Genomic DNA, 19572 nt, shown 5'->3' on the forward strand with positions numbered 1-19572 from the left:
TCTTCCGAATTTCTTGTATCTTTTTTATTATCTTCACCTTCTTTAGTTTTTTATTTGATTTTCATGTTTTACGTTTTTTTGTCCTCTAAATTTTTTGTTATATCTTTTCCCAATGGTTAAATTACAGTTTCAGATTTTGTTTTAAGTACTGTTTCTCCTTTTCTTAGATAAATATGTAATAAGTTTTTTTCTTAATTTTTTGTGTTGCCGGATTGGTTTTCTTTTTTTATTATGCCACGACAATTTTTTGATTCTACTTACGTATATTATTCTTAAATTTCACTTCTTTATTTCGCATTTTTATTAAAATACTTCTTTTCATCATTTTCTTCAGATTGGGTTTTCAAGTTTTTATTTAATCCAAAACACTTCAAGTAGACTTTAAAATCGGTCAAGTCGGTGGCAAAACAAATAAAACCACACTTTTTTCATTTATAAATATTAGTCCTTAATAACGATAGTTACAATAGGCTAAAATACGTAAAGCTAAAACATTTCAAGTGGACGTAAATCCGTTCTTGTTGGTGTCAAAATTAAATAAACTACAAATTTTTAGTTTTTTAAAATAATAATAATAATGGCACTAATCATAGGTCGAAAAGTACGTAAAACACTAAACAAGAGATTTCAAGTGTCAAAATTACACAAAAGCAGTAACTATTTTTTGTTTTACATTGTGATAAGAGAATAATATACAAAAAATACACATTACAGACCTAATTTCTAAAAACTTTAAAAAATTGTAACAATATTAAAAAAAGGAAAAAAGAAGCATAAGAGCTTTACAATATTCGGTACGTAATATGTAAGACGTATGACCAAAAAAGAATAAAATTTAAGAAACTGGGAATTAAATCTTCATCATCAGTTTCATTTTCCTTAGTTTTTTCGACAACCTCAGTTTTTATTTGAGTTTCTCGCTTTGATTTTTTTTGTTCTTTAAATTGTTAATTATTAAGATTTTTTGTTTGTTTTGGTACATACAATTACCTCCTAAAATATTTTACAATCCTTTTTTAACACCCTATATAAATACGTGTAAAATGTCCAGTTTGGTAGAACTGCACATGATAAATAATAGTTTCAAACAAGCAATTTTTTTTTCGTATTAGGTTTGCGAAACAACTTTTTTTAACGCGAGAATAATATGGCGAAAGCATTGGAGTAGGGTGAAAAAGCAATAATAATGATTACCTGTAAATCTGGCGAGCGTTTATCAAAATGCATTCTTATGTGGGTGCGCATTCCCCTCAAAGTGTTTCCCTTGTATCTGCAAATGGTGCATCTGTACGCCTTGACCCCCGTATGAGACTCCATGTGCCGCTGGGCGGCACTAGCCGTCGGACTGACCACATCACAGCACGGGCACTTCCATCCTGACAAAGGCCCTGCAGGAATGCATTGATGCCCAGGCTCAGCAATCCCTCGACACTTCCCACACCTCCTCACATCTAGCTCCCCTCGTTTCAAACAATAGTACGCTTGATGCGCGTTGAGATTATCCAAAGACGTGAACTTGATTCCACAAGCCAAACAAATCAATTGTTGGTACTGTCCTGCAGGACTCGTAGTACCCGCACTTCGAGGACTTACAGGAGGACTTCCTGATGTTTTCGACCCATCATCTTCCTGTGTTCTCGCCGAGCAGTAGTGCTTTTTATGAATGACGTAATTCTCGTGTTTGCAGAATACTATGTTACATTCTTTACATTTCGAGACTCCTTGCTTGACGAGGACTTGGGGGGCGACGGGAGGTAAAGTTGGAAGTTCGGCAAGTCGCATTTGGACTTCGGGGGAAAAAAGGGAAAGAGAACCGGCTCTCATTAAAAGGGGGTGCAGGCCTGGAGGAATGTCGTATATTGAAGAGTTGGTTTCGGGACTAGTTCTGGATCGTTCGTTTGTCGAGTTGGATTTTGGGGTCAAGCGGGATAATCGCGGACTGTTACTCCTGGAGGTTTCCTCGTGTTTGCGTTTGGGGGAAACACTTGGAACAGGAGAGACTCCAGTTTGGGATACTGGTGATCCGTGGATTGATGGCACACATTCGATTTTTTCAGGTGTTGGCGAGCGATTTTTCACGTTTTCTTTCTCGTGGTCGTCACCTAAATCAATGACAAGGTTCCTAAGTTCTGGAGATTTTCGTATACTGAGATCCAACGGTGCAGAAGTAGCTTCTCTATTGTTTTCCTTGGGTTTGTTTACTGATTTCAAGACTTCGGGTGGTTGTGGAGGCGGGTTATGATTGATGGCTTGGGTCATCGGTTGTAAGGTTCCGTTAGGTAAGAGGAAACAGGGGGTGTCGGGATTGGGTAAACCGGCAGCTGATGGAAGAATACCTGGAAGAACACTTGCGCTACGAAATAACGAATATGGCACAATTATGATTGGGTTAGTTGGTAATGCTAGGAAAGGTTGTTGGGGGATTTGACTGCCAGGGGATGGAGGCGTTCGACAAGTCGTGTCAATTGGCGATGTCGGAGACGATCCTGAGGTGCAACTTGAGGTTGTTTTTGCCGAGGATTTGACAATATGCCTTGAATTGCAATAGTGCATTTTGTGGGCCCTGTAGGTTTTTTGTGAACTGAAACGGATGTCGCATTCGGCGCAATAACGGTCTTGATTATCATTAGAGGCATCACCGTTGGGTATGGTTGTGGTTGTGGCCACATTAGCTGGACTAGGGGACACCGTATGCATCCTCATATGTCTATTGAGACTCACTTTCTTATCAGCACTGTAAGTGCAATGCGTACAAGTGTACTGTTTTCCGGTGCGAATGTTTTTAGTTGTGGGTTCGGAAGGGTCTTGGTCGGACTGACTCCCACTTGGTTCAACTCCAGTAACAGATTTCGCATCATCATCCGTGGGTTTACTCACTCTATGAGAGCAATAGTACGTCTGATGCGCTTCCAATGTACTCAATGATGAAAAGCGGATCCCACACGGTGGACAAATAAAGAGAGGAACACTCGGTTGTCTTGCAACTTCCGGGGTTTCACTCGGCCGATTTTCGGTCAAATTGGGTAAGAAAAAGCCTCGGGAGGCAAGTGCGTTGTGTATAGCCGAAGGCAACGCTGCTAGATATTCACTCGGAGACTGACTCGTTTCGATTTCCGTTTTGAGACTAGGAATGGTGACGTGTGATTGAAGCGCAGGATCCGTTGCAAGATTCGCTTTGAGTCTGATTCGTGGAGGTGACGAATCAGCTTCTGTTTTGATTGTGGTGGTTTTGGGATCGTCATCATCTGATTTTTCGGGTGTTTTGCTTCTGGCCGGAGGTGTGGTGGATGAGGGTTTGTCTTTTTCGGTGGCAGTAGTGTTTTCGTCAGTTTTGTTCACCCATGATTCCTCCCCTGAAACAAAATGCAAATGTTAACGGACGAGTGTCGTCGTTTTACCAGGAAACATGAGAAAAGATAGCATCGGCAGCGAGTACTTGATACTTGGAGGTGATACGTAATAAAATACTGCTCGGTTGGTTTAAGTTATTGCTGGTCTCCGATAGATGGGAACGGGAGAACAGGTTGGTACAAATGCATCAGTGATAAGAGCGAGCACTACACGGGTCGCGCATGTCGCAGCCCTCTTCTAATGAAGCAGTTCGTCAGGGCTACCCACGCATTGGTGCTACATACATCACTTCAGCAGTAACAACAAACTGGATTGAATCTCCCTCGAACCTCCCAGAAGTTTCTATTGTTGTTAATTTGGAAACAATGGCAATAACACAAGGCAAAAATGCCGATAGCGTTCCAGATTAAAAGATATTAGGAATTAATAAGACTCTGGATGGGAATTCTCGCGAACGATAACAATCTTTAATTAGAGTTCGGAATGTGTAGCCGAAGAGATTGGTATCTGGCGTATAGGTATAAGCAGGGTTGGCTCGCTTGAGTGTGTGTATGTAGAAGTGTAGTGCGTATGTGTGTGAACTGTCGATAGCATCGAAAACTGTTATTAATTACATAGCCTCCGGCTTGAACCAATATGTACAGAGCCGCCGTACGTAACAAACTGCATTAACCGGTGTCAATCAAGAGTGTTGCCGTAATATGGCCTCTTTCTCGTTAGTACCGTTTTACAACTTGTTAAGTGTCTCGCTGTTTACGTCAACAAACTGACTGACACGATACTACTACTGTGCAATTGAAATTCCATTTCTCTAAAAATACCCATATTCAGGAACTCTATCTAGATTACGGTTCAGATTTACTGGAAGATTTGAAGCAAATGGAATTGGTGAACATACAGCTAGGAATCACAGATTTTCTTTAAACTTTAGCCTTTAAATTCAATGAACCGCAAAACTAAGAAAAACAACTTTCATAATGCTACTGTTCTTCAGTTATTCGTAACATTTATCGAGTTATTTCACATTCAAACAATTCCAGGCCAAATTTTTTTTTTAGTTTTTTTAGAAAGATCAACTCAGGGTCGCCGCTAGAGGTTTTGACGCCCGTGTGCACATTTGAATTTGACACCCCTTGTTAGTTTGTTAAGAAAATATGGGTATACTTATTTTATTACATAGGTATGATACCTAAAAATATATAAGTGCCAATAAATAAAACAAAATAACAAAAAAAATATTTAATCAAAAATTAAATTTGTGATTTTAAAAACGCAAATAAGAAAATAAAACATAACATCATAGAAACTATAAATCCATAAAGAAATTGTATTTTCCTCACTTTGAAACTTGCAAACTCTGTAACCAGCTCCTTTATATCTAAATTATCTAACAGCTCTTGTTCAATTGCAATAATAGATTAGCTGCTAGCCTAGACTGAACCATGGTAAATCTTAAATAATTTTTAATGATTTTTAATTTAGAAAAGATCTTTTGCCAGACAAAACTGAATCTGGTAAGGAAAGTAAAATCCTTAATGTAATTGCTGTTTTAGGAAAAGTAGAAATTAAATTATTTTCAAAAAGATATTGTAAAATATTTGAAGGTTCTTGCATAGTTTTTTCGATGAAATGTATTTTTAAAGCTTTGAAAGTCTGAAATTTTTTAATAATTCTTCCGAAGAATTAAACATATTGACAACAAATCCAAATGTATCATTAAATGTATTTAGTTTTTCAAACCTATTATTTAAAGAAGACAAAACTTGATTCAAAATCCTGAAGAAAAGTTAGTTTTGAAATTATTTTTTGCATCTAGCACAACTTCGTCTTGATGTTTGTAATCAAAGAGTTGGTTTTCTTTTGGGCGTACAGTTTGCATCTTAGGAAAATTTGGTTCTACATTAAGTTGTCAGCAATTTTGTTTGCTTCAATCATTACATCTAAACGTATAATTAAAATAGGATTAAAAATTTTTAAAAATGGTACCAAGATTTTTTTTTTAATTGTAATACTTCCAAAAAAATCACTAATTTAAAAACAAATTTTCGACTACCACAAAGCACGAATCCACTAAGTAATAAAGCAAACTAATGAAAGGAAATAAGAAATTGGATGCGATCTTAGTATGTGTATTTTTTTAACCCAAAACTTCTAGGAAACTAGATAAAATTTGTTTTATTCAGAAGTCCAGATTCAGTTAACTTGCCGGCGCAATACCTTTATTAGAGTTCGAATATTGTAAGATGAACACCTTGAGTCATTGAAATCCAACAAGCCGTTTGAATGGCTCACGTTCGAACTCTAATCTCTGTAACAGGAAACGGCCACATGACTAGTTTTTTCACATAGGTAACGTTTTGTTTTTTTTGTTTCGTTGTATTTCTCTGGCAGTTTTTTTTGTTCACTGCGAAATTCAAAATGTCTTTTTTTTTATTAAATTTTGTTACTGTTTTGGTGCCCCCTTAACTCTGGCGCCCGCGTGCGTCGCACGCTTTGCACCCCCGCTTGTGGCGGCCCTGGATCAACTTTTCATTTCTATATCAAAGCAACAGAACATATAAGTATAGAGTGTTTCAAAAAGAGTGTTGATTGAAATCTTAAACCTAGTGGTAAAGTTTATGGAGCTAAAATACTGTTGATGTTAATAACGTCCAAATATGGCATTTAAAGCTATTTCTACTCTACGTGCAAATAAGTTTTGATGAGGACAATTTGTATTTGGGCAAATAGAAGAGGGTGTCCGGTTGAAATAATCTTGAAGGGGTGGCAGCGGGTGTGGGGGTGGTACGTAGTCCGGACAAATGAAAAACGGCATCCATTAGGCGAGATATGAAGTATGAATGCATTTCCAGTGAGGATTAATTCACCAAAAAAAGTTATCATTATCGGGACCTCGACTGCGGGGTCCATTATATAAGGAGAGAAGTCCGCTGGCTGGGGGCGGCGGGCCAGGTGATTAGTAGCTCAACCGGAGAGAGAGAGTGATTGAGTCCCGTCGAGATACGTGCGACGGAATAAACCATACCCGGCGGTGTTATCTGCTCTGGCAGCGTCGCTCCGGCCTTTTAATCATCCCTTAACACATTTCTCACCTTATCTCCCTAAACCTTTAAAAAAGTTTCGCTGGTGAGCTCGATAGCGCATAAAATGTCTGCAGATGACAGAGGTGTGCCCGCCGATTTAATGCGGATAGAATTCACAGATCAATTTTAGATTTGAAACGATTTATAACTTCCTCTTATACAGCGGCGGCAGTCGATAACATCTATCGATCACGCTACATTAGCATAAGACATTGATTTATAATTATACCGACAGCAAGAATACCCGCCGCCACCGACACCCGGACTTTTTCATGAATTGAGGAAACATCCACTTACCCCCACGAATCACAACACGTGCCGCCCCTAGCACAACAAATCTGCGCATCTCGCGCCTTTTTTCACACACTACAAAACAGACTGAAGCCTCTGAGAAACATTCTTATTGCGTTTTAATCACCATTATTCGCTTAATAACAGCAATTTACACTTCTTTAATAAATATGAAATTCCTAATTGGAAGGAAGGATTCATTATTTTAAAATTGCAGCAATTTTCATATCTTATGAACCATAGGAAGTCTAGTCAGTTTCAATTTTATCAAAACCAAGCGACTTAAATAATTAACCAAGGTGAGTGAATGAAATTGCAAACAATTCTCAGGACTGAGCTGGAGAAAAAAAAATACAAAACAAAACTAGTATTTTAGTTAAATATCGTTTAAATGAGCCACATGGGTGGCCAATTTAAAATTATTATAAGGCATTTTATTGTATTTACAATATGTTGGTATTATGTCGTATGTATATTTATAATGAAATTTTTACAAAATAGCTATTTAAAGTACAATTATTCTCAATTAATTGTTTTTATTAACTCAGATTTGCATGACAAATTGCAAAACAATTTTTGATCTTTTTTCACATCTTATAATTTCTGCTTAACTAATAAAATAAAAGGCCTCGATGGGAAACCTAATTATAAAAAGTGAACAATAAACTCTCAAACCGGTCCAGATTGGATGACTTTCCTCCGCAATTTTCTCTTTTTGTTCATTTGGTAATTGCATCCCTGCAGCTGTAGTAAGTTTAGTTTACAGTTGTGTTTTCAATTATTTATGTGGTAGTAAAGTCGTTTAATAGAAAGCGTATCAATAATGAGATATTCGTTAAGTTTAGCCATCTCATTCCGACATTATTGGTTCGATATCCATACGTTGATTATATTCCGGCGTAATACTTGTGAAAGAGCTCGATAAATGCATTGGCGTTTTCAGTAACGCCTTTGGATCGTTTCGGTTTGAATTAATTGCAAGCAGACAAAGCAGTATCGTCATATTGCAAACGTATTGACCTCGTTTAATTTTATATCCACTTGTATAACTCGCGAGATCCAGATAGCGATCGAGAGTGTTCCTTAACAGTCTTGGTGTGATGGGTTCAATAGCAGTCGGCGCCACGGTAAAAGAGTAGCAGTCAGTCCTCCATTCCTTCGAGATAATAGAGAAAAATTTCGATAAGGGACCATAAAAGCATTTAAATGATTAGTGGTAACGTCGATTTTTTATTTTTAGACTCAGTCTGGATGTTCGTTTGCGCCATCATCGATTGAATGAGATTCCATTAATCAACTAGAAATAACGAATTCTCTTTTTTGATTCCAATGGCCGGGAGCTGCAGACTAACACGTGTTCCGGGGAAGGTTAAGCTTTAGTGACGTTAATAATAGTGCGGCTGCGACACGGCCCACTAATAGTGGCTACCGTTCAACGCCCATCGCCCCAGGACCACTCTCGGATTAACATCACGAGATTTAAGAATGGCTTATCGAAGCCCAAAGCTGCTAATTTTTATGCCAGCAAAACCAACATCATCAATCTCACTCTCTTCTCTTCTTTTGCGAACTTTATGCTAAAAACGCAATTTCTGATTCAGCTAGAAAGCTCTGATCACAAAAACTGGTAACTAGTCCATCAAGCAGCACTGACTAAGAAAGAGCCGCAGTCCACGCGACTTAAAAACGTTTTCTCTCGGTATAAATTTTTGTCAAAATCGAAAACCCAAAAATGATGATTTTTTCTTAATGGAAAATAAATAAAGCACTCCCGACCTTATAAAATTGACAATTTTTTTCATACACTAAAAATCCCATAAGCCGCGGTGTTTTTGTCACTATGATAGCGACAAAAGTTTGCCCTAACTATTACAGCGACAAAACGGAACCTAACTTTTGAAAGCGTCTGAATTCTAGTCGGTCTTCATCATCCGATTTACGTATTCATTAAATTGTCTTACCGAATTACACTCAAGCTTTTTTTTACGAAGAAAACTTGACATTTTTAATTCGAGTTTTGTTTCCTTTAGGCAATTTAACTGAAAAAACTGCCAGAAAAAAATTACTCGTCCTACGGACTCGTAATTTTTTCAGGAGCAGTTTTTTCGTTACATTGTCAGAAAACAAAATTATCATTAAAATGTCAAGTTTACTTCGAAAAAAAATCTCTCGTGTAATTATAAGAGACTAAAAATGAAAAAAGAGTTGAGTTCACATAAACATGTTTTTTTTTTTCAAAAATTACACCTTTTTTGTAAAAATATAAATTTCATAAAAAAATAGGTGCAAATATGCCCGTGTAAAACTTTGTCATGTTTATTGAGAGAAACTTTCGTTCCTAAGAAGCAAAAACTACACTTTATTTGTAGTTAGTTTTAGAAGAAAGGCTTATTGTACAAATGTAACATCCAATGGAGAGCTTCTGTGATATATCTAAGAAATGTGTAAAATATAATTAAGAAAAAAATTAGTTTAAATATCTAGTATAGAGGTTGAGTTAAAAACTTGCTTGAAGTAAAATTGTTGAAGATAAAATCTACATCCGAAACCAGACCAACTAAAAACTTGTTTAATTCAATAGGTCGAAAATAAATTATGTAAATAATGTTTATCAATCAGGAATTAATATGAGGACTCTTTCAATCATTTCTTATAATTATTAATTTAATCAGGTTTTAAAGCTAGTGCTCCTGTCATAATCAGTTTTCCCTGAACATAGATTTCGAAGAAAGGAGAAAGTAATCAATTAAAACAATAATTTTAAAACAAGTATAGGTACCTCTTTTCTCTTGAAAAATGCACAAGTTGAAAAAGTTGACAGATTTTGCAAAATTTGGGAAACTGTTTTTTCGTAAATTTTAACTTTATTAGATCAAAATATATTGTTCATTAGTCTAATAAAGACCATATATCACATTTTACAGTCATATTTTTTAATGACAAAAAAACTAAAAAAAAATTAAATGAATTTAAAACAGTTCTACATTTTGGGATAATTAATTCAATTTTTGCTTTTAATAATTTCCAACATTATTTTTGCATCCAAAAGTAAACTACTAGACCATTAGTTCCGATTTCAAAGAGAATGAGGAACGAACTGTATCTTGTAAAATCCACGTGTGTTAATTGTTTCAAAAGCGTTTAAGATTTTCTTAGCGCTTTGCGTGTGTGCATTCCTGTAGAAAATGTGATCGTAGATAAAAGTTTCCTTTCGAGATGTTGCAAAATGAAGATAAATCCAAGACACAACACATGATACAAATCTCTCCAAATTATCAGCGTTCATTGTCTAGTTGGGCACATATACTCGGTATCACGTCATCTTAGCCATAAGGTCGGTGTGCCAATTAACATAATTGTAATTATGCCGTAGTGTCACGAGGTGTCAGTGCGATTACACATCTCGTTTAGTGAATCAACTGTGAGTCGAGGACGCAGCGAGAGGGCGAAGGAGTCGCTAACAAGGCTGTCCACACCTGCTGAGTGCGCTCTCTTTATCAATCAGCAATCGTAAATTGTTGGAATTAAATAAAGGAAACACAGTAGTAACTCTCCTATAAATTTTTTTCGGACATCAAACATTGAATTTTTAATTGCTGGCAAAATTATTATTAGATCAACACCTGAAATTGATCATTTGCATTTTTGATTGGATAGATTTTTTTTTCTCGAATGGATGTGGCAACTTCATAAATCTAACAAAGTTGGACGCGAATAACATCTGCGATTTCGAGATATCGACACTCGATACGTCTTCTTTGACGTTTGTGTTTCTCGAGCAAGACACTTCAGTTTCGTTTAATTTTCGAATTTCTGACTTTTATGAATTATGTATGTTGGATACCACCTAACACGTCTATTTTGTGTCGTGGTGCTGGTATCTCTTTTCACCATCGATTGGCAATGCGTAGGTATTGATTGTCAATGTGGACCCGACTGCTTGTTCCAAGAATAAAGCGCAATCAAAGCTCATCACCGTTACATTTACAAGAACGTGTTCGATAAAGGCATGTTAACTGTTTAAGACAACGAGGTTTCCATAAAAGGGACGAAGAAACTTTCGTCATTATTTGTTTTTTTTTCTATATAAAATAAAATCTGTAATATTTTATCATATTTCATAACTGAACAACTGAAAATGCCATAATAAGGATTGTTGGTTTCAAAGAATCTATTCATCTGTACCGGGTGGGGCCTCCGTTACGACCAAAAAGAAAATCCCTACTTCTAATTAAATAAAATTGTTGAATTTTTTCACACTTACCTGGGCATTAGTAAGGTACATTCTCTAATTTTTTGGTAATTTTTCATTCACAAACAACGCCAAAAAAAAATTAAAAGTAATTTTCTCCCAAAAAATTTAATTCTAATTTTTATACTGACCTACGCAGATTCACTTCCTACAATTGTTTACAAAATCAGAAAAAAAAACTAGATTTTGAATTAAACGCAATTTTCCATCTTAACTTGGAAAATCAGTTTTATTTATGACCTGCTACCTGTGCCATCGTAAATTTAGGCGACAATGGGAAACTGCAATTGGGGTAAGATTCCAAGGTTTACAACAAAAAGACCCTTTAAAGCGGTCGGCTACCAGTAAATGATTCTTTTGTTGGCAAATTATACCATTTTCTCATAAATCACGGGTCTGGTTTGTGTTTAAATAAAAAAAGCGATTATTTGGCTAACCAAGTCAAAATTTGAAATTGTGATATCAAAGTTTGATGCGCTGACAGGTACAGATTCATTTAGTGTAAAAACTTTATAACAGAAAGTATTTATAAAAGACACAAAACTGTTACGGACTCATTTATTATCCAAAAAAATTAGAAAAATTCTCAAATTATACCCTATCAATAATTAGTTAGGTATATATAGGGACATTTTTTTATTAGTATATATAGCCCTATGCATTAGAACATTAGTATAAATTTTTGTTTTTAAAATACACCCCAAAAAAATTGTTAGGTGCCAAGTGTGGCGATTGTAGGGGCCATGCAATGCGGCTATATCTTCTGCTCCACTTTGGTGTACATAGCACACAAATGGCAATTAACTTTTTAAAGCTGCGCTTTAAATTTCAAGACTGACACTTGACAAACTTGATACAAAATTTTTGTTTTGAATATTTTAATATCTAGTACCCTCTAAAAGCTTGAAATGTTGGTCGCCTACCCTATGAAATTGACCCGGTTTTTTTTAAAGTATACATAGGGTTATGTATACTAATAAAAAAATGTCCCTGTATATGAAATATCGCAAGTTTTAATTAATTCGAAGTCGCAATTTATCAAGTGCGCGTAACCGATGCCCCATCCGGTATACATTATTTTATATTTTCAATGGTTTTTATCTTAAGAAAAATACAAAGTACCTAACAGAAGTATGCATTTATGTGCAAATAGAGAAAACAACTCTTTAGATACCTGAATTAAAAGAGACAAATGTAAGTTTGAAAATTTTTTAAGATGTGTTCGTGTGGTTGGCTTTAAAAAGGCCTTCCTCACACATTGTAGTGAGTCTGGTGCAATTTGCTCGAACTGGTAATAAATAAAAGTGGATAAATACGGCCACCGCGTATAATCGACTACAACACCATAACTCAACGATCGCCCATTACTTTGAGCATACAATTACGCAGTCTGGGAAACGGAGAGAGAGTAGATGTAAGATCAGCATAGCTACAATAGCTATTTGTAAATAGCGGAGTGGACCAAGATGGTAGCGCTGATAGCTAATCTCGCCGCTTGAGGCTACATTAAAAAAATCAATGCCGATATATGGCGGTGGTCCGACCATTGTATGTTAAATGGAAAGGACAATTAGAGTCGCAACGGCGTTCTCCGCCAGCTCCGCCACTTCAATATGGCAAGTTGTGTGACGGCGAAGATTTTAATTGCTCCTTAATCCCAGCAGCACCTGATGATGGATTAGATGGCAGCGACAGGTCGGCCAACAGAATTTAATACCGAGTCTGTTTGAGCGACGTCCCCTTATCGCTCATCACCTAGACTCAAATTAAAACAGTAGCTGGTTATTCTCGCTGCTGTATCAATGGGAAATCAGCTATGAGCAGTCATGTCAGCCGGAATAATCCCGCGGGACGTCTTAATCAATTTGTACAAGAAACGGAATCATCTTTTACAGGCGACAGGCAATTAGTTGGATGGTTAAAAACAGATCATAGCAAAGGAGATGAGAAATGGTCACCGATGCAGACTGCCAATGGCCAAGGTGGCCTAATTAAAGTAGATGCGGTGGGAAGAGATAGTACGAGACTATCGGGAAAGATAAGGAAAGCAGCAACTTGGAACAGCGCGACTGACAGCTTCCAGACGGAGCTCATTACAGCTGGACTCTATCAAGATGGAAAAGAGACACTGGGTGGGTGAGTGGATATCAATGGTTCGCTAACGCTGTTTACCACTCCCCTAATTATGCGGTTGTTTGAAAGGTGAAGAAAGTCTTTGCAACAAATACACAGAGTTTGACACTAAAGATTCTCGCTATAAGTCTTGGAGTTTCCGAGCAAAATGGGTTTAAAACTTTCAAAACTTGATTTTTGCCGTCCCAAAACTCGTAGCAAAGAGCAAATTAAACTTCAGTGCTATGTTAGAGCAAAATCAAAATTATCGAACTGATCTTAATGAACAAGGTTACAAAATGTAGATTAACAATTGTTACTATAAGCTAACAGGTGTTACAAAACTGGAATTAATTTAGATAAGAAGATAATTATGAGTTTATGACTAGACCAACTGACACCAAGAGTAAAATATAGACCTTTTTGGGTAATTTACGACATTAGACCTTTAGCAATGAAACGCTAACTTGGCTTCTTTCTAATCACAATTGGGAACTTCACTTCACTTTTTGTTGGTAAAATGAAAAAGACAGTGAGTGGTTTAAATCTATAAATTTTGTAGCTATTTGGCGAGTAAACTTTCTTGCAGATAGATTTCTAGTCGAAATGCCTCTAATTGTTATCCAACGGTATGCAATTCACGTCGGTTGATGCAATAACCGGGTAAACATGTCAGAATGGCGGAACGGCGTTCAAAAATCCGCCTCAAGCGAGACACCCACAACGTCAACTGATAACGAACTCATTTTTTATCGTGGCCGTGGAATGCTTAAAGCATATATGATTTATAGTTGTTTATATTCCCCGCGGTCGATGCGTTTATGTAACGATTTTGATGTATCGATTGGACACAGTTCCTGGCCGTAATGATAACCTGTTCGCATCTGATAATGCAAATGTGCACTTACTAAACGGGCATTTACCGAGTTTCTAACGGTGATAAAATCGAGGGAGGTTATGTCAATAATAAGTGAGCAGATTTGATGCTGTGATAAAGACAATTTGGTATCACAATTCGAGGTTTTTTTCTTACTAATGGGGTAACCGCCGAGCAAGACGTAATTTGTCTTGCGACTATTTTCTTGGGTTAATTATTTGCCGCGTTGAGGGTTTGCTTTGTTATGTAGATACGTTATCAAGGCTTGTATTTTCTGGTTTCTGGGCTGTGATTGTGATCCATTATTAGGTGCGTTTTTTTGTAAACGATAAGGGTAGTTCATCAAAAATGAACGATGGGACGTCATCTAAAAATTAACAAATGACGGGAGTGATTATAGATCGTCGCAATTTCTTGAAAGTGAATCTCGTTTTTTTGTCTCATACAGTAATCTTTCTACGAATCAAAAACACTTTTAAAATATGATATAGCGGCGTTTTTCTTTTATTCTTCTCGTTTGTTTGTGTTTTTATCTTAGTTTAGATATATTTGAATTTTTAAACGCGAGATGACTAAAACGGGAAAGAGATATTGTAAAATTGTTGAAATAATTTCCAGTTGTGATGTTTATCAAACAAAGAATGATCCAGAAATGGAATTCTCATATACATAGAAACAACACGCAAAAACATAAGAAATGGTTATCAAATCGTCAATCAGATCGCCGCTATTTTAATTGAGCTTGTCCAGAGACCGTCCAATGCCTTTTTCCGTTTTTTTTCGGATTGAGGAGTGACCAGAAAATTGCAAAACCAGGTTTGTCAACGAGATAAAATGATAAAACAGCCAAACTGATGGCCGATAAGGTAGGTATTATATTGTGCGTTAGAATGCATACAAACAGACTGACATCCTGTGTCGGTATTAAATATTCATATGTCATGGTTTACAATATTTACAAAATGTTACGTAAGTTTGATACATCGACATGGTGGCGGCACCAAAAGCCAATTTCGGTGGGAACACTGCGATAAATGCGTCCATCGAGATAGAACATGAATGCAACCATGTGCAATTTTTGATTATAGCGATTGTGGCATGCAATAATACTATATCGTTCATTTTTCCAGCGATTTCCTTTGGCATTGTTTCTCGTCGCGGGGCCACATTTCCAACTCCCATCGAAAAATTACACGCCGACTGTTAACACCAGATACGATTCAACAATTTATTTTTCTACAAAGCTCCATATTTATGCGAAATTGAAGCAATAGCTTCAACAGCGAGAAACAAAAAAAATTCTTTTTTTCACTCATATGAGTGGAGAAAGACATTTTCCTATCGAAGATCTTGTATGAACTGTCAATCATTGGATGAAATTTCACACTTCCTATAAGCTTTTACATTTTGAAATCGTGAAAGCAAATGGGAAAAGAAAGATTTCCTTGTGGGATTTCCCAAAAATAATTTTCGCCTCCATGTGTCAGGCACCTAAAGTTGCAGGTCGGTAAGGTGCAGGCCGCGTATCAGTCGTTATCTCTTTGCAGCAGCCGCCATATTACTTTCTTATCTCGCTGTCTCGTTTCCTACTTCCAAGTCGTATCTTTCGCGCTATCGGACGGCGAACAGGCCCGTATACCCCCAACAGCTACACCCCCACATGGAACGGTATCGCCGCCGACATCGCCCCACATACACATACGTGTGTTTATGTGCTGGAGATAACGCCCTGATTAATACTACGACATCAGAGAAAACTGTAAACTAAGACGGTGGCGGCCCGCACCGCACCAACGGTTGTTGCCAGAACTTGGACTTATTGAAACTTATCGACTTATCTCGGTGAACAGAAAACAGTTCCGATCCTAAATCTATTCTTGGACGAGTCATTTTCAGAACTCTATCTGATCGGTTTCTGAATTCACGAAAAGCTCGACTCGTATCTTTTCTCATCTCGTACCGTGTTCAGGAATACTTGTGCATTTTTAGATTATTATTTTTCAAAGTAATTTTGTTGAATTGAACTTAACTTGACTTAAACCTGACCATAATAAGATTTTACTTTTCTACTTTTATTGTGTGCATCGTGGGTGTACCTACCACGCTTTTTTAATCTTGATAATATTTTAGAAACCATCGCTTTTTCTTTGATTAATAATTTTGGTGCAAAAATGGTAAACAAACTGAGCAAATAATAGGTATCCTCAAAAAATTGAATCATTCCATTTGCCTAAAGTAGAAATTTATTATTCCTTTTTTTGTTTTTAATTTTTGCATTTGCCATTTTTTTTTGCATTCGAATCTGGCATTGTAAAACATACAAGATAAATAAAAAGTATGAGATCAACCATCAAGAAAAAAAAACAATAGATGAATGACGATTATTATAAAAATTTAAACGTTTTTCAAACATAAAAAAAGCTGTTCGTTTTACCAATTCATTTAAAAATAAATTAAAAAAATTAATCTAAAAGAATGTTATCCTCCTCTACAATTTTCGGCTAAAATTTTGTTTTAGGTTTCGATAACTAGGCCATCGGGTCCTTTGACGTCAAAGAAACGGTCTATTTTATTAGAATTGAATGCGTTTCCGATCGTGAGAAATCGTGCTAAGATGTCGGGAGTGTTCCGGGGGTCCGGTAAGTAGAGGGAAGCTCCCGGAGTAGAGCCGCCGTTAACGTTGTAGGTGCGCGGCGCATCTTACAAGTCTCGAAACACAAACGAACAGCTCGTGGAGAATACGATGTACGATATGCATGTCTTCAGACAGTCCAGAGAATAGTTGGAGATGTGTAGATAAGACGCAATGAGAATATTGTCCCTTGGTACATTCAGTCTCCCGATAAGATTACAAGCGACACTCTCCATCTCCTCCCGGACTCTGCCCGCAAACTTAGAGATAAGTAACTCATATGAAAAGTTGCAGCCAAAGTGTGCGCTCCTTCCCGATAAAAATTTCAACTTTTATCTGGCGGCCTTGTTTACCGGCAGACTCCAACTTACTTTTAAATAAAACGCTGACCGACTGACATAACTCCCGACTCTCGGGCTTGTTCATCTCGAAAACTGTTATGAAGTCGATGCAAGACCGAGATAAATTATGAAGAGATTTGGGTCACTAGATTAGGAACGAGATCGCAACGAGATGTTTGCGTAACCATACTATATACCTGATGTTTTCGAGATATAAAAACTACGAGACTCTTCTGAAACACATAAAACGACACATAAAACGTGCGACATACACAACTATAACACCACGGAATTACTGGGTTTTATAAAGATGCTCTATTAAATATTCATAGCGGATTCAGACATATGTGCAGAGACAAAGACGCATGGGGTAGTTTTATAAATGCTTTCTCACAATGATGAAAAATACGACTATACCTAGTTCAAATTGTCTGTCTGATGTAATTTTTATGACAACATAATGTAAAACGTTTATTATTAACAAAAATTTATTTCTATTTAATTTTTTTTTAGTTTTCTTTTTTTTTAATAACATTAAAATTCAATTCCAAGGAGGACGCAAAGTCCATTTTTTCTACGTAACTAAATTTTATAACGACCTATTTTGTTATTTGTTATGTTTCCTTCCAATTATTGATTTATGAGACAATATATTATTGATTTCTCTACTTCGAAACAGGAAATTTTTAATTTCTGTAGGTGTTAAATTAACGATTAAATCACCATAACATTTAAACAACACCTTTACCTATAATTCTTGTTGCTGAATATAAAATAATTTTTTTTGGTAATGTTTTCTTCTTGTCGCAGCTGTCACACGGATTTTAATTGACGAAGACAACTAACGTATATAAAAATGTTTGTTTAATTAAATATTTTGTAATTGGAAAAATAAAATAAGCTGAAATTATGCATGGAAATACACCAACACCAAATTTTGATGTCTTGATTTCAATATAGCAACTATATCTCTTGAAGATAATCTTAAATTAAAAAGATAACACATTTAGAATAGACAATAGGTCATAATTCTCCATTTAATTTGGCAGCTGACAACAACGCTATTATTTCAGGAAAAAATAGAGCTATAAAAAATAAATTATAAACCTTCGTTGCTGGATATCAAAGATTAAATTGATCAGTATCTGAGTGCATGCGATTAAATCTCGTTTGTGAAAAATAAAATGGAAAAAACTGGTCAAATTATCGTACCCGGTGATAAGGAAGTCCTATAAAATAATAATCGGTCCAATAACCGGCATCATAAATATTCTAATCGATGGGTGTCAGGCGGGTGGCGAGAATATCGTTAATAAACCGTCATGGTCGGAGCCGCTGAAATAAGAGCGAAAATGTGATCTATCTGTCATCGGTTTTAATGACATAATCAAAAGCTGAAAGCGTTAACCTCTTCAAAGCTGGAAAAGGTAGATTCGACATGCGCCTTCTCTTCTCGATTTATCGTACATCAGCACCAATTTAAGTCGTAATTATTGCGATGGAATCAATTTCTAAAATATTCTGCGACGAAAGCATTTCCTTTGACTATCTCTGATAGAAAAGCAATTTTTCTATTGTCTTATCCGGAGAATGTTAACTAAGTGCTCCAGAAGGGGCTGTTATGTCATGTAGTGCAATGCATAGATTAAACGATGTGCATGGTTGATAATTCGGTATTATGCCTTGCATTCGGTTATAACGTCTTGGGCTGAATACCTCCGGCGACGAGACGCCCCCAACGTCGCTCTGATAACAGGCCAGCCATTGTCACGTGGCCCTTGTCTTCTTACCTGATACGACAACTATATAGCGCCATTCAAATATTATTACATTTATGTAACGATGCCACGTTTGATGGGCGGTTCTGCTTTATGTGCGGACTAAGAAACAGCCAAGACAAAAAATACCACATAATGTAATGAGAAATATTAAAAAAACAATTTTCCTGATGAAGTGCATTCATTTACAGGGTGACTGATGAAAAAGCTTTGACACCTACATTTTGTTTATTTTTCATTTTGTTGAAATGAATGAAAATTAAATCAATTTTAAAAACACAATATGAACCGTAAAAACTGTTTCGTTTCACTACAGCTTTTAGTAGACCATAGTCAACTTTTTTTAATTTAAAACAGGTATACATTAATTGTGTTAGTGAAAAATTTCTTTTTCAATAATTCTGAAAAAAACTATAGATCTACATCAGGTTCGTATTTACTAAATGAGAACTTGATTAAGTGGTTCATTTGAATATTAAATTGCTTTAAGATAAAACCACTTTTCTAGACTACATATATCTTAAGAAAAATAGGATAGCTTCAAGAATCACTTTATTTTTTCGTTTTTATCAAAATAAGTGTACCAAAAGGCTGTTGTAATTGATTATAATTTAAATCAAAACATAAAATATAGTGGAATAAGTAATTTGGTGTTATTTATTAATTTATTTAGTTAAAAATACCAAACTAATAGTGTCTAATGATATCGGTCACGCTATCGTGCCGTAAAACTATGTATTATAATGTTCCATAATAATCGGCACTAACCGAACCGAATTCGTCAACGTAAAAAGAGGTTGGTGGCAGTGCGCCATTGTCCGTGGCACTCTAATAAACATTTCTGCTCATAACTGA

At 36.1% G+C, this 19572-nt stretch overlaps 1 protein-coding gene across 2 annotated transcripts in view; it reads right to left on the reverse strand.

Annotated features, from left to right (window-relative positions):
- LOC123013062 (zinc finger protein ush) overlaps nucleotides 1-19572 on the reverse strand; it is a 94314-nt gene that overhangs the window by 1534 nt on the left and 73208 nt on the right. For both annotated transcript variants that reach the window (XM_044411379.1, XM_044411378.1), the window contains one exon: nucleotides 1195-3353. In XM_044411379.1, coding sequence (XP_044267314.1) covers nucleotides 1195-3353 — 2159 coding nt within the window. The remainder of the gene's footprint in view (nucleotides 1-1194; nucleotides 3354-19572) is intronic.

Source organism: Tribolium madens, unplaced genomic scaffold (genome assembly GCF_015345945.1).
Source record: "Tribolium madens isolate multiple individuals breed KSU strain unplaced genomic scaffold, Tmad_KSU_1.1 Scaffold_96;HRSCAF=242;Tcas5.2_LG5, whole genome shotgun sequence".
NCBI lineage: Eukaryota > Metazoa > Arthropoda > Insecta > Coleoptera > Tenebrionidae > Tribolium > Tribolium madens.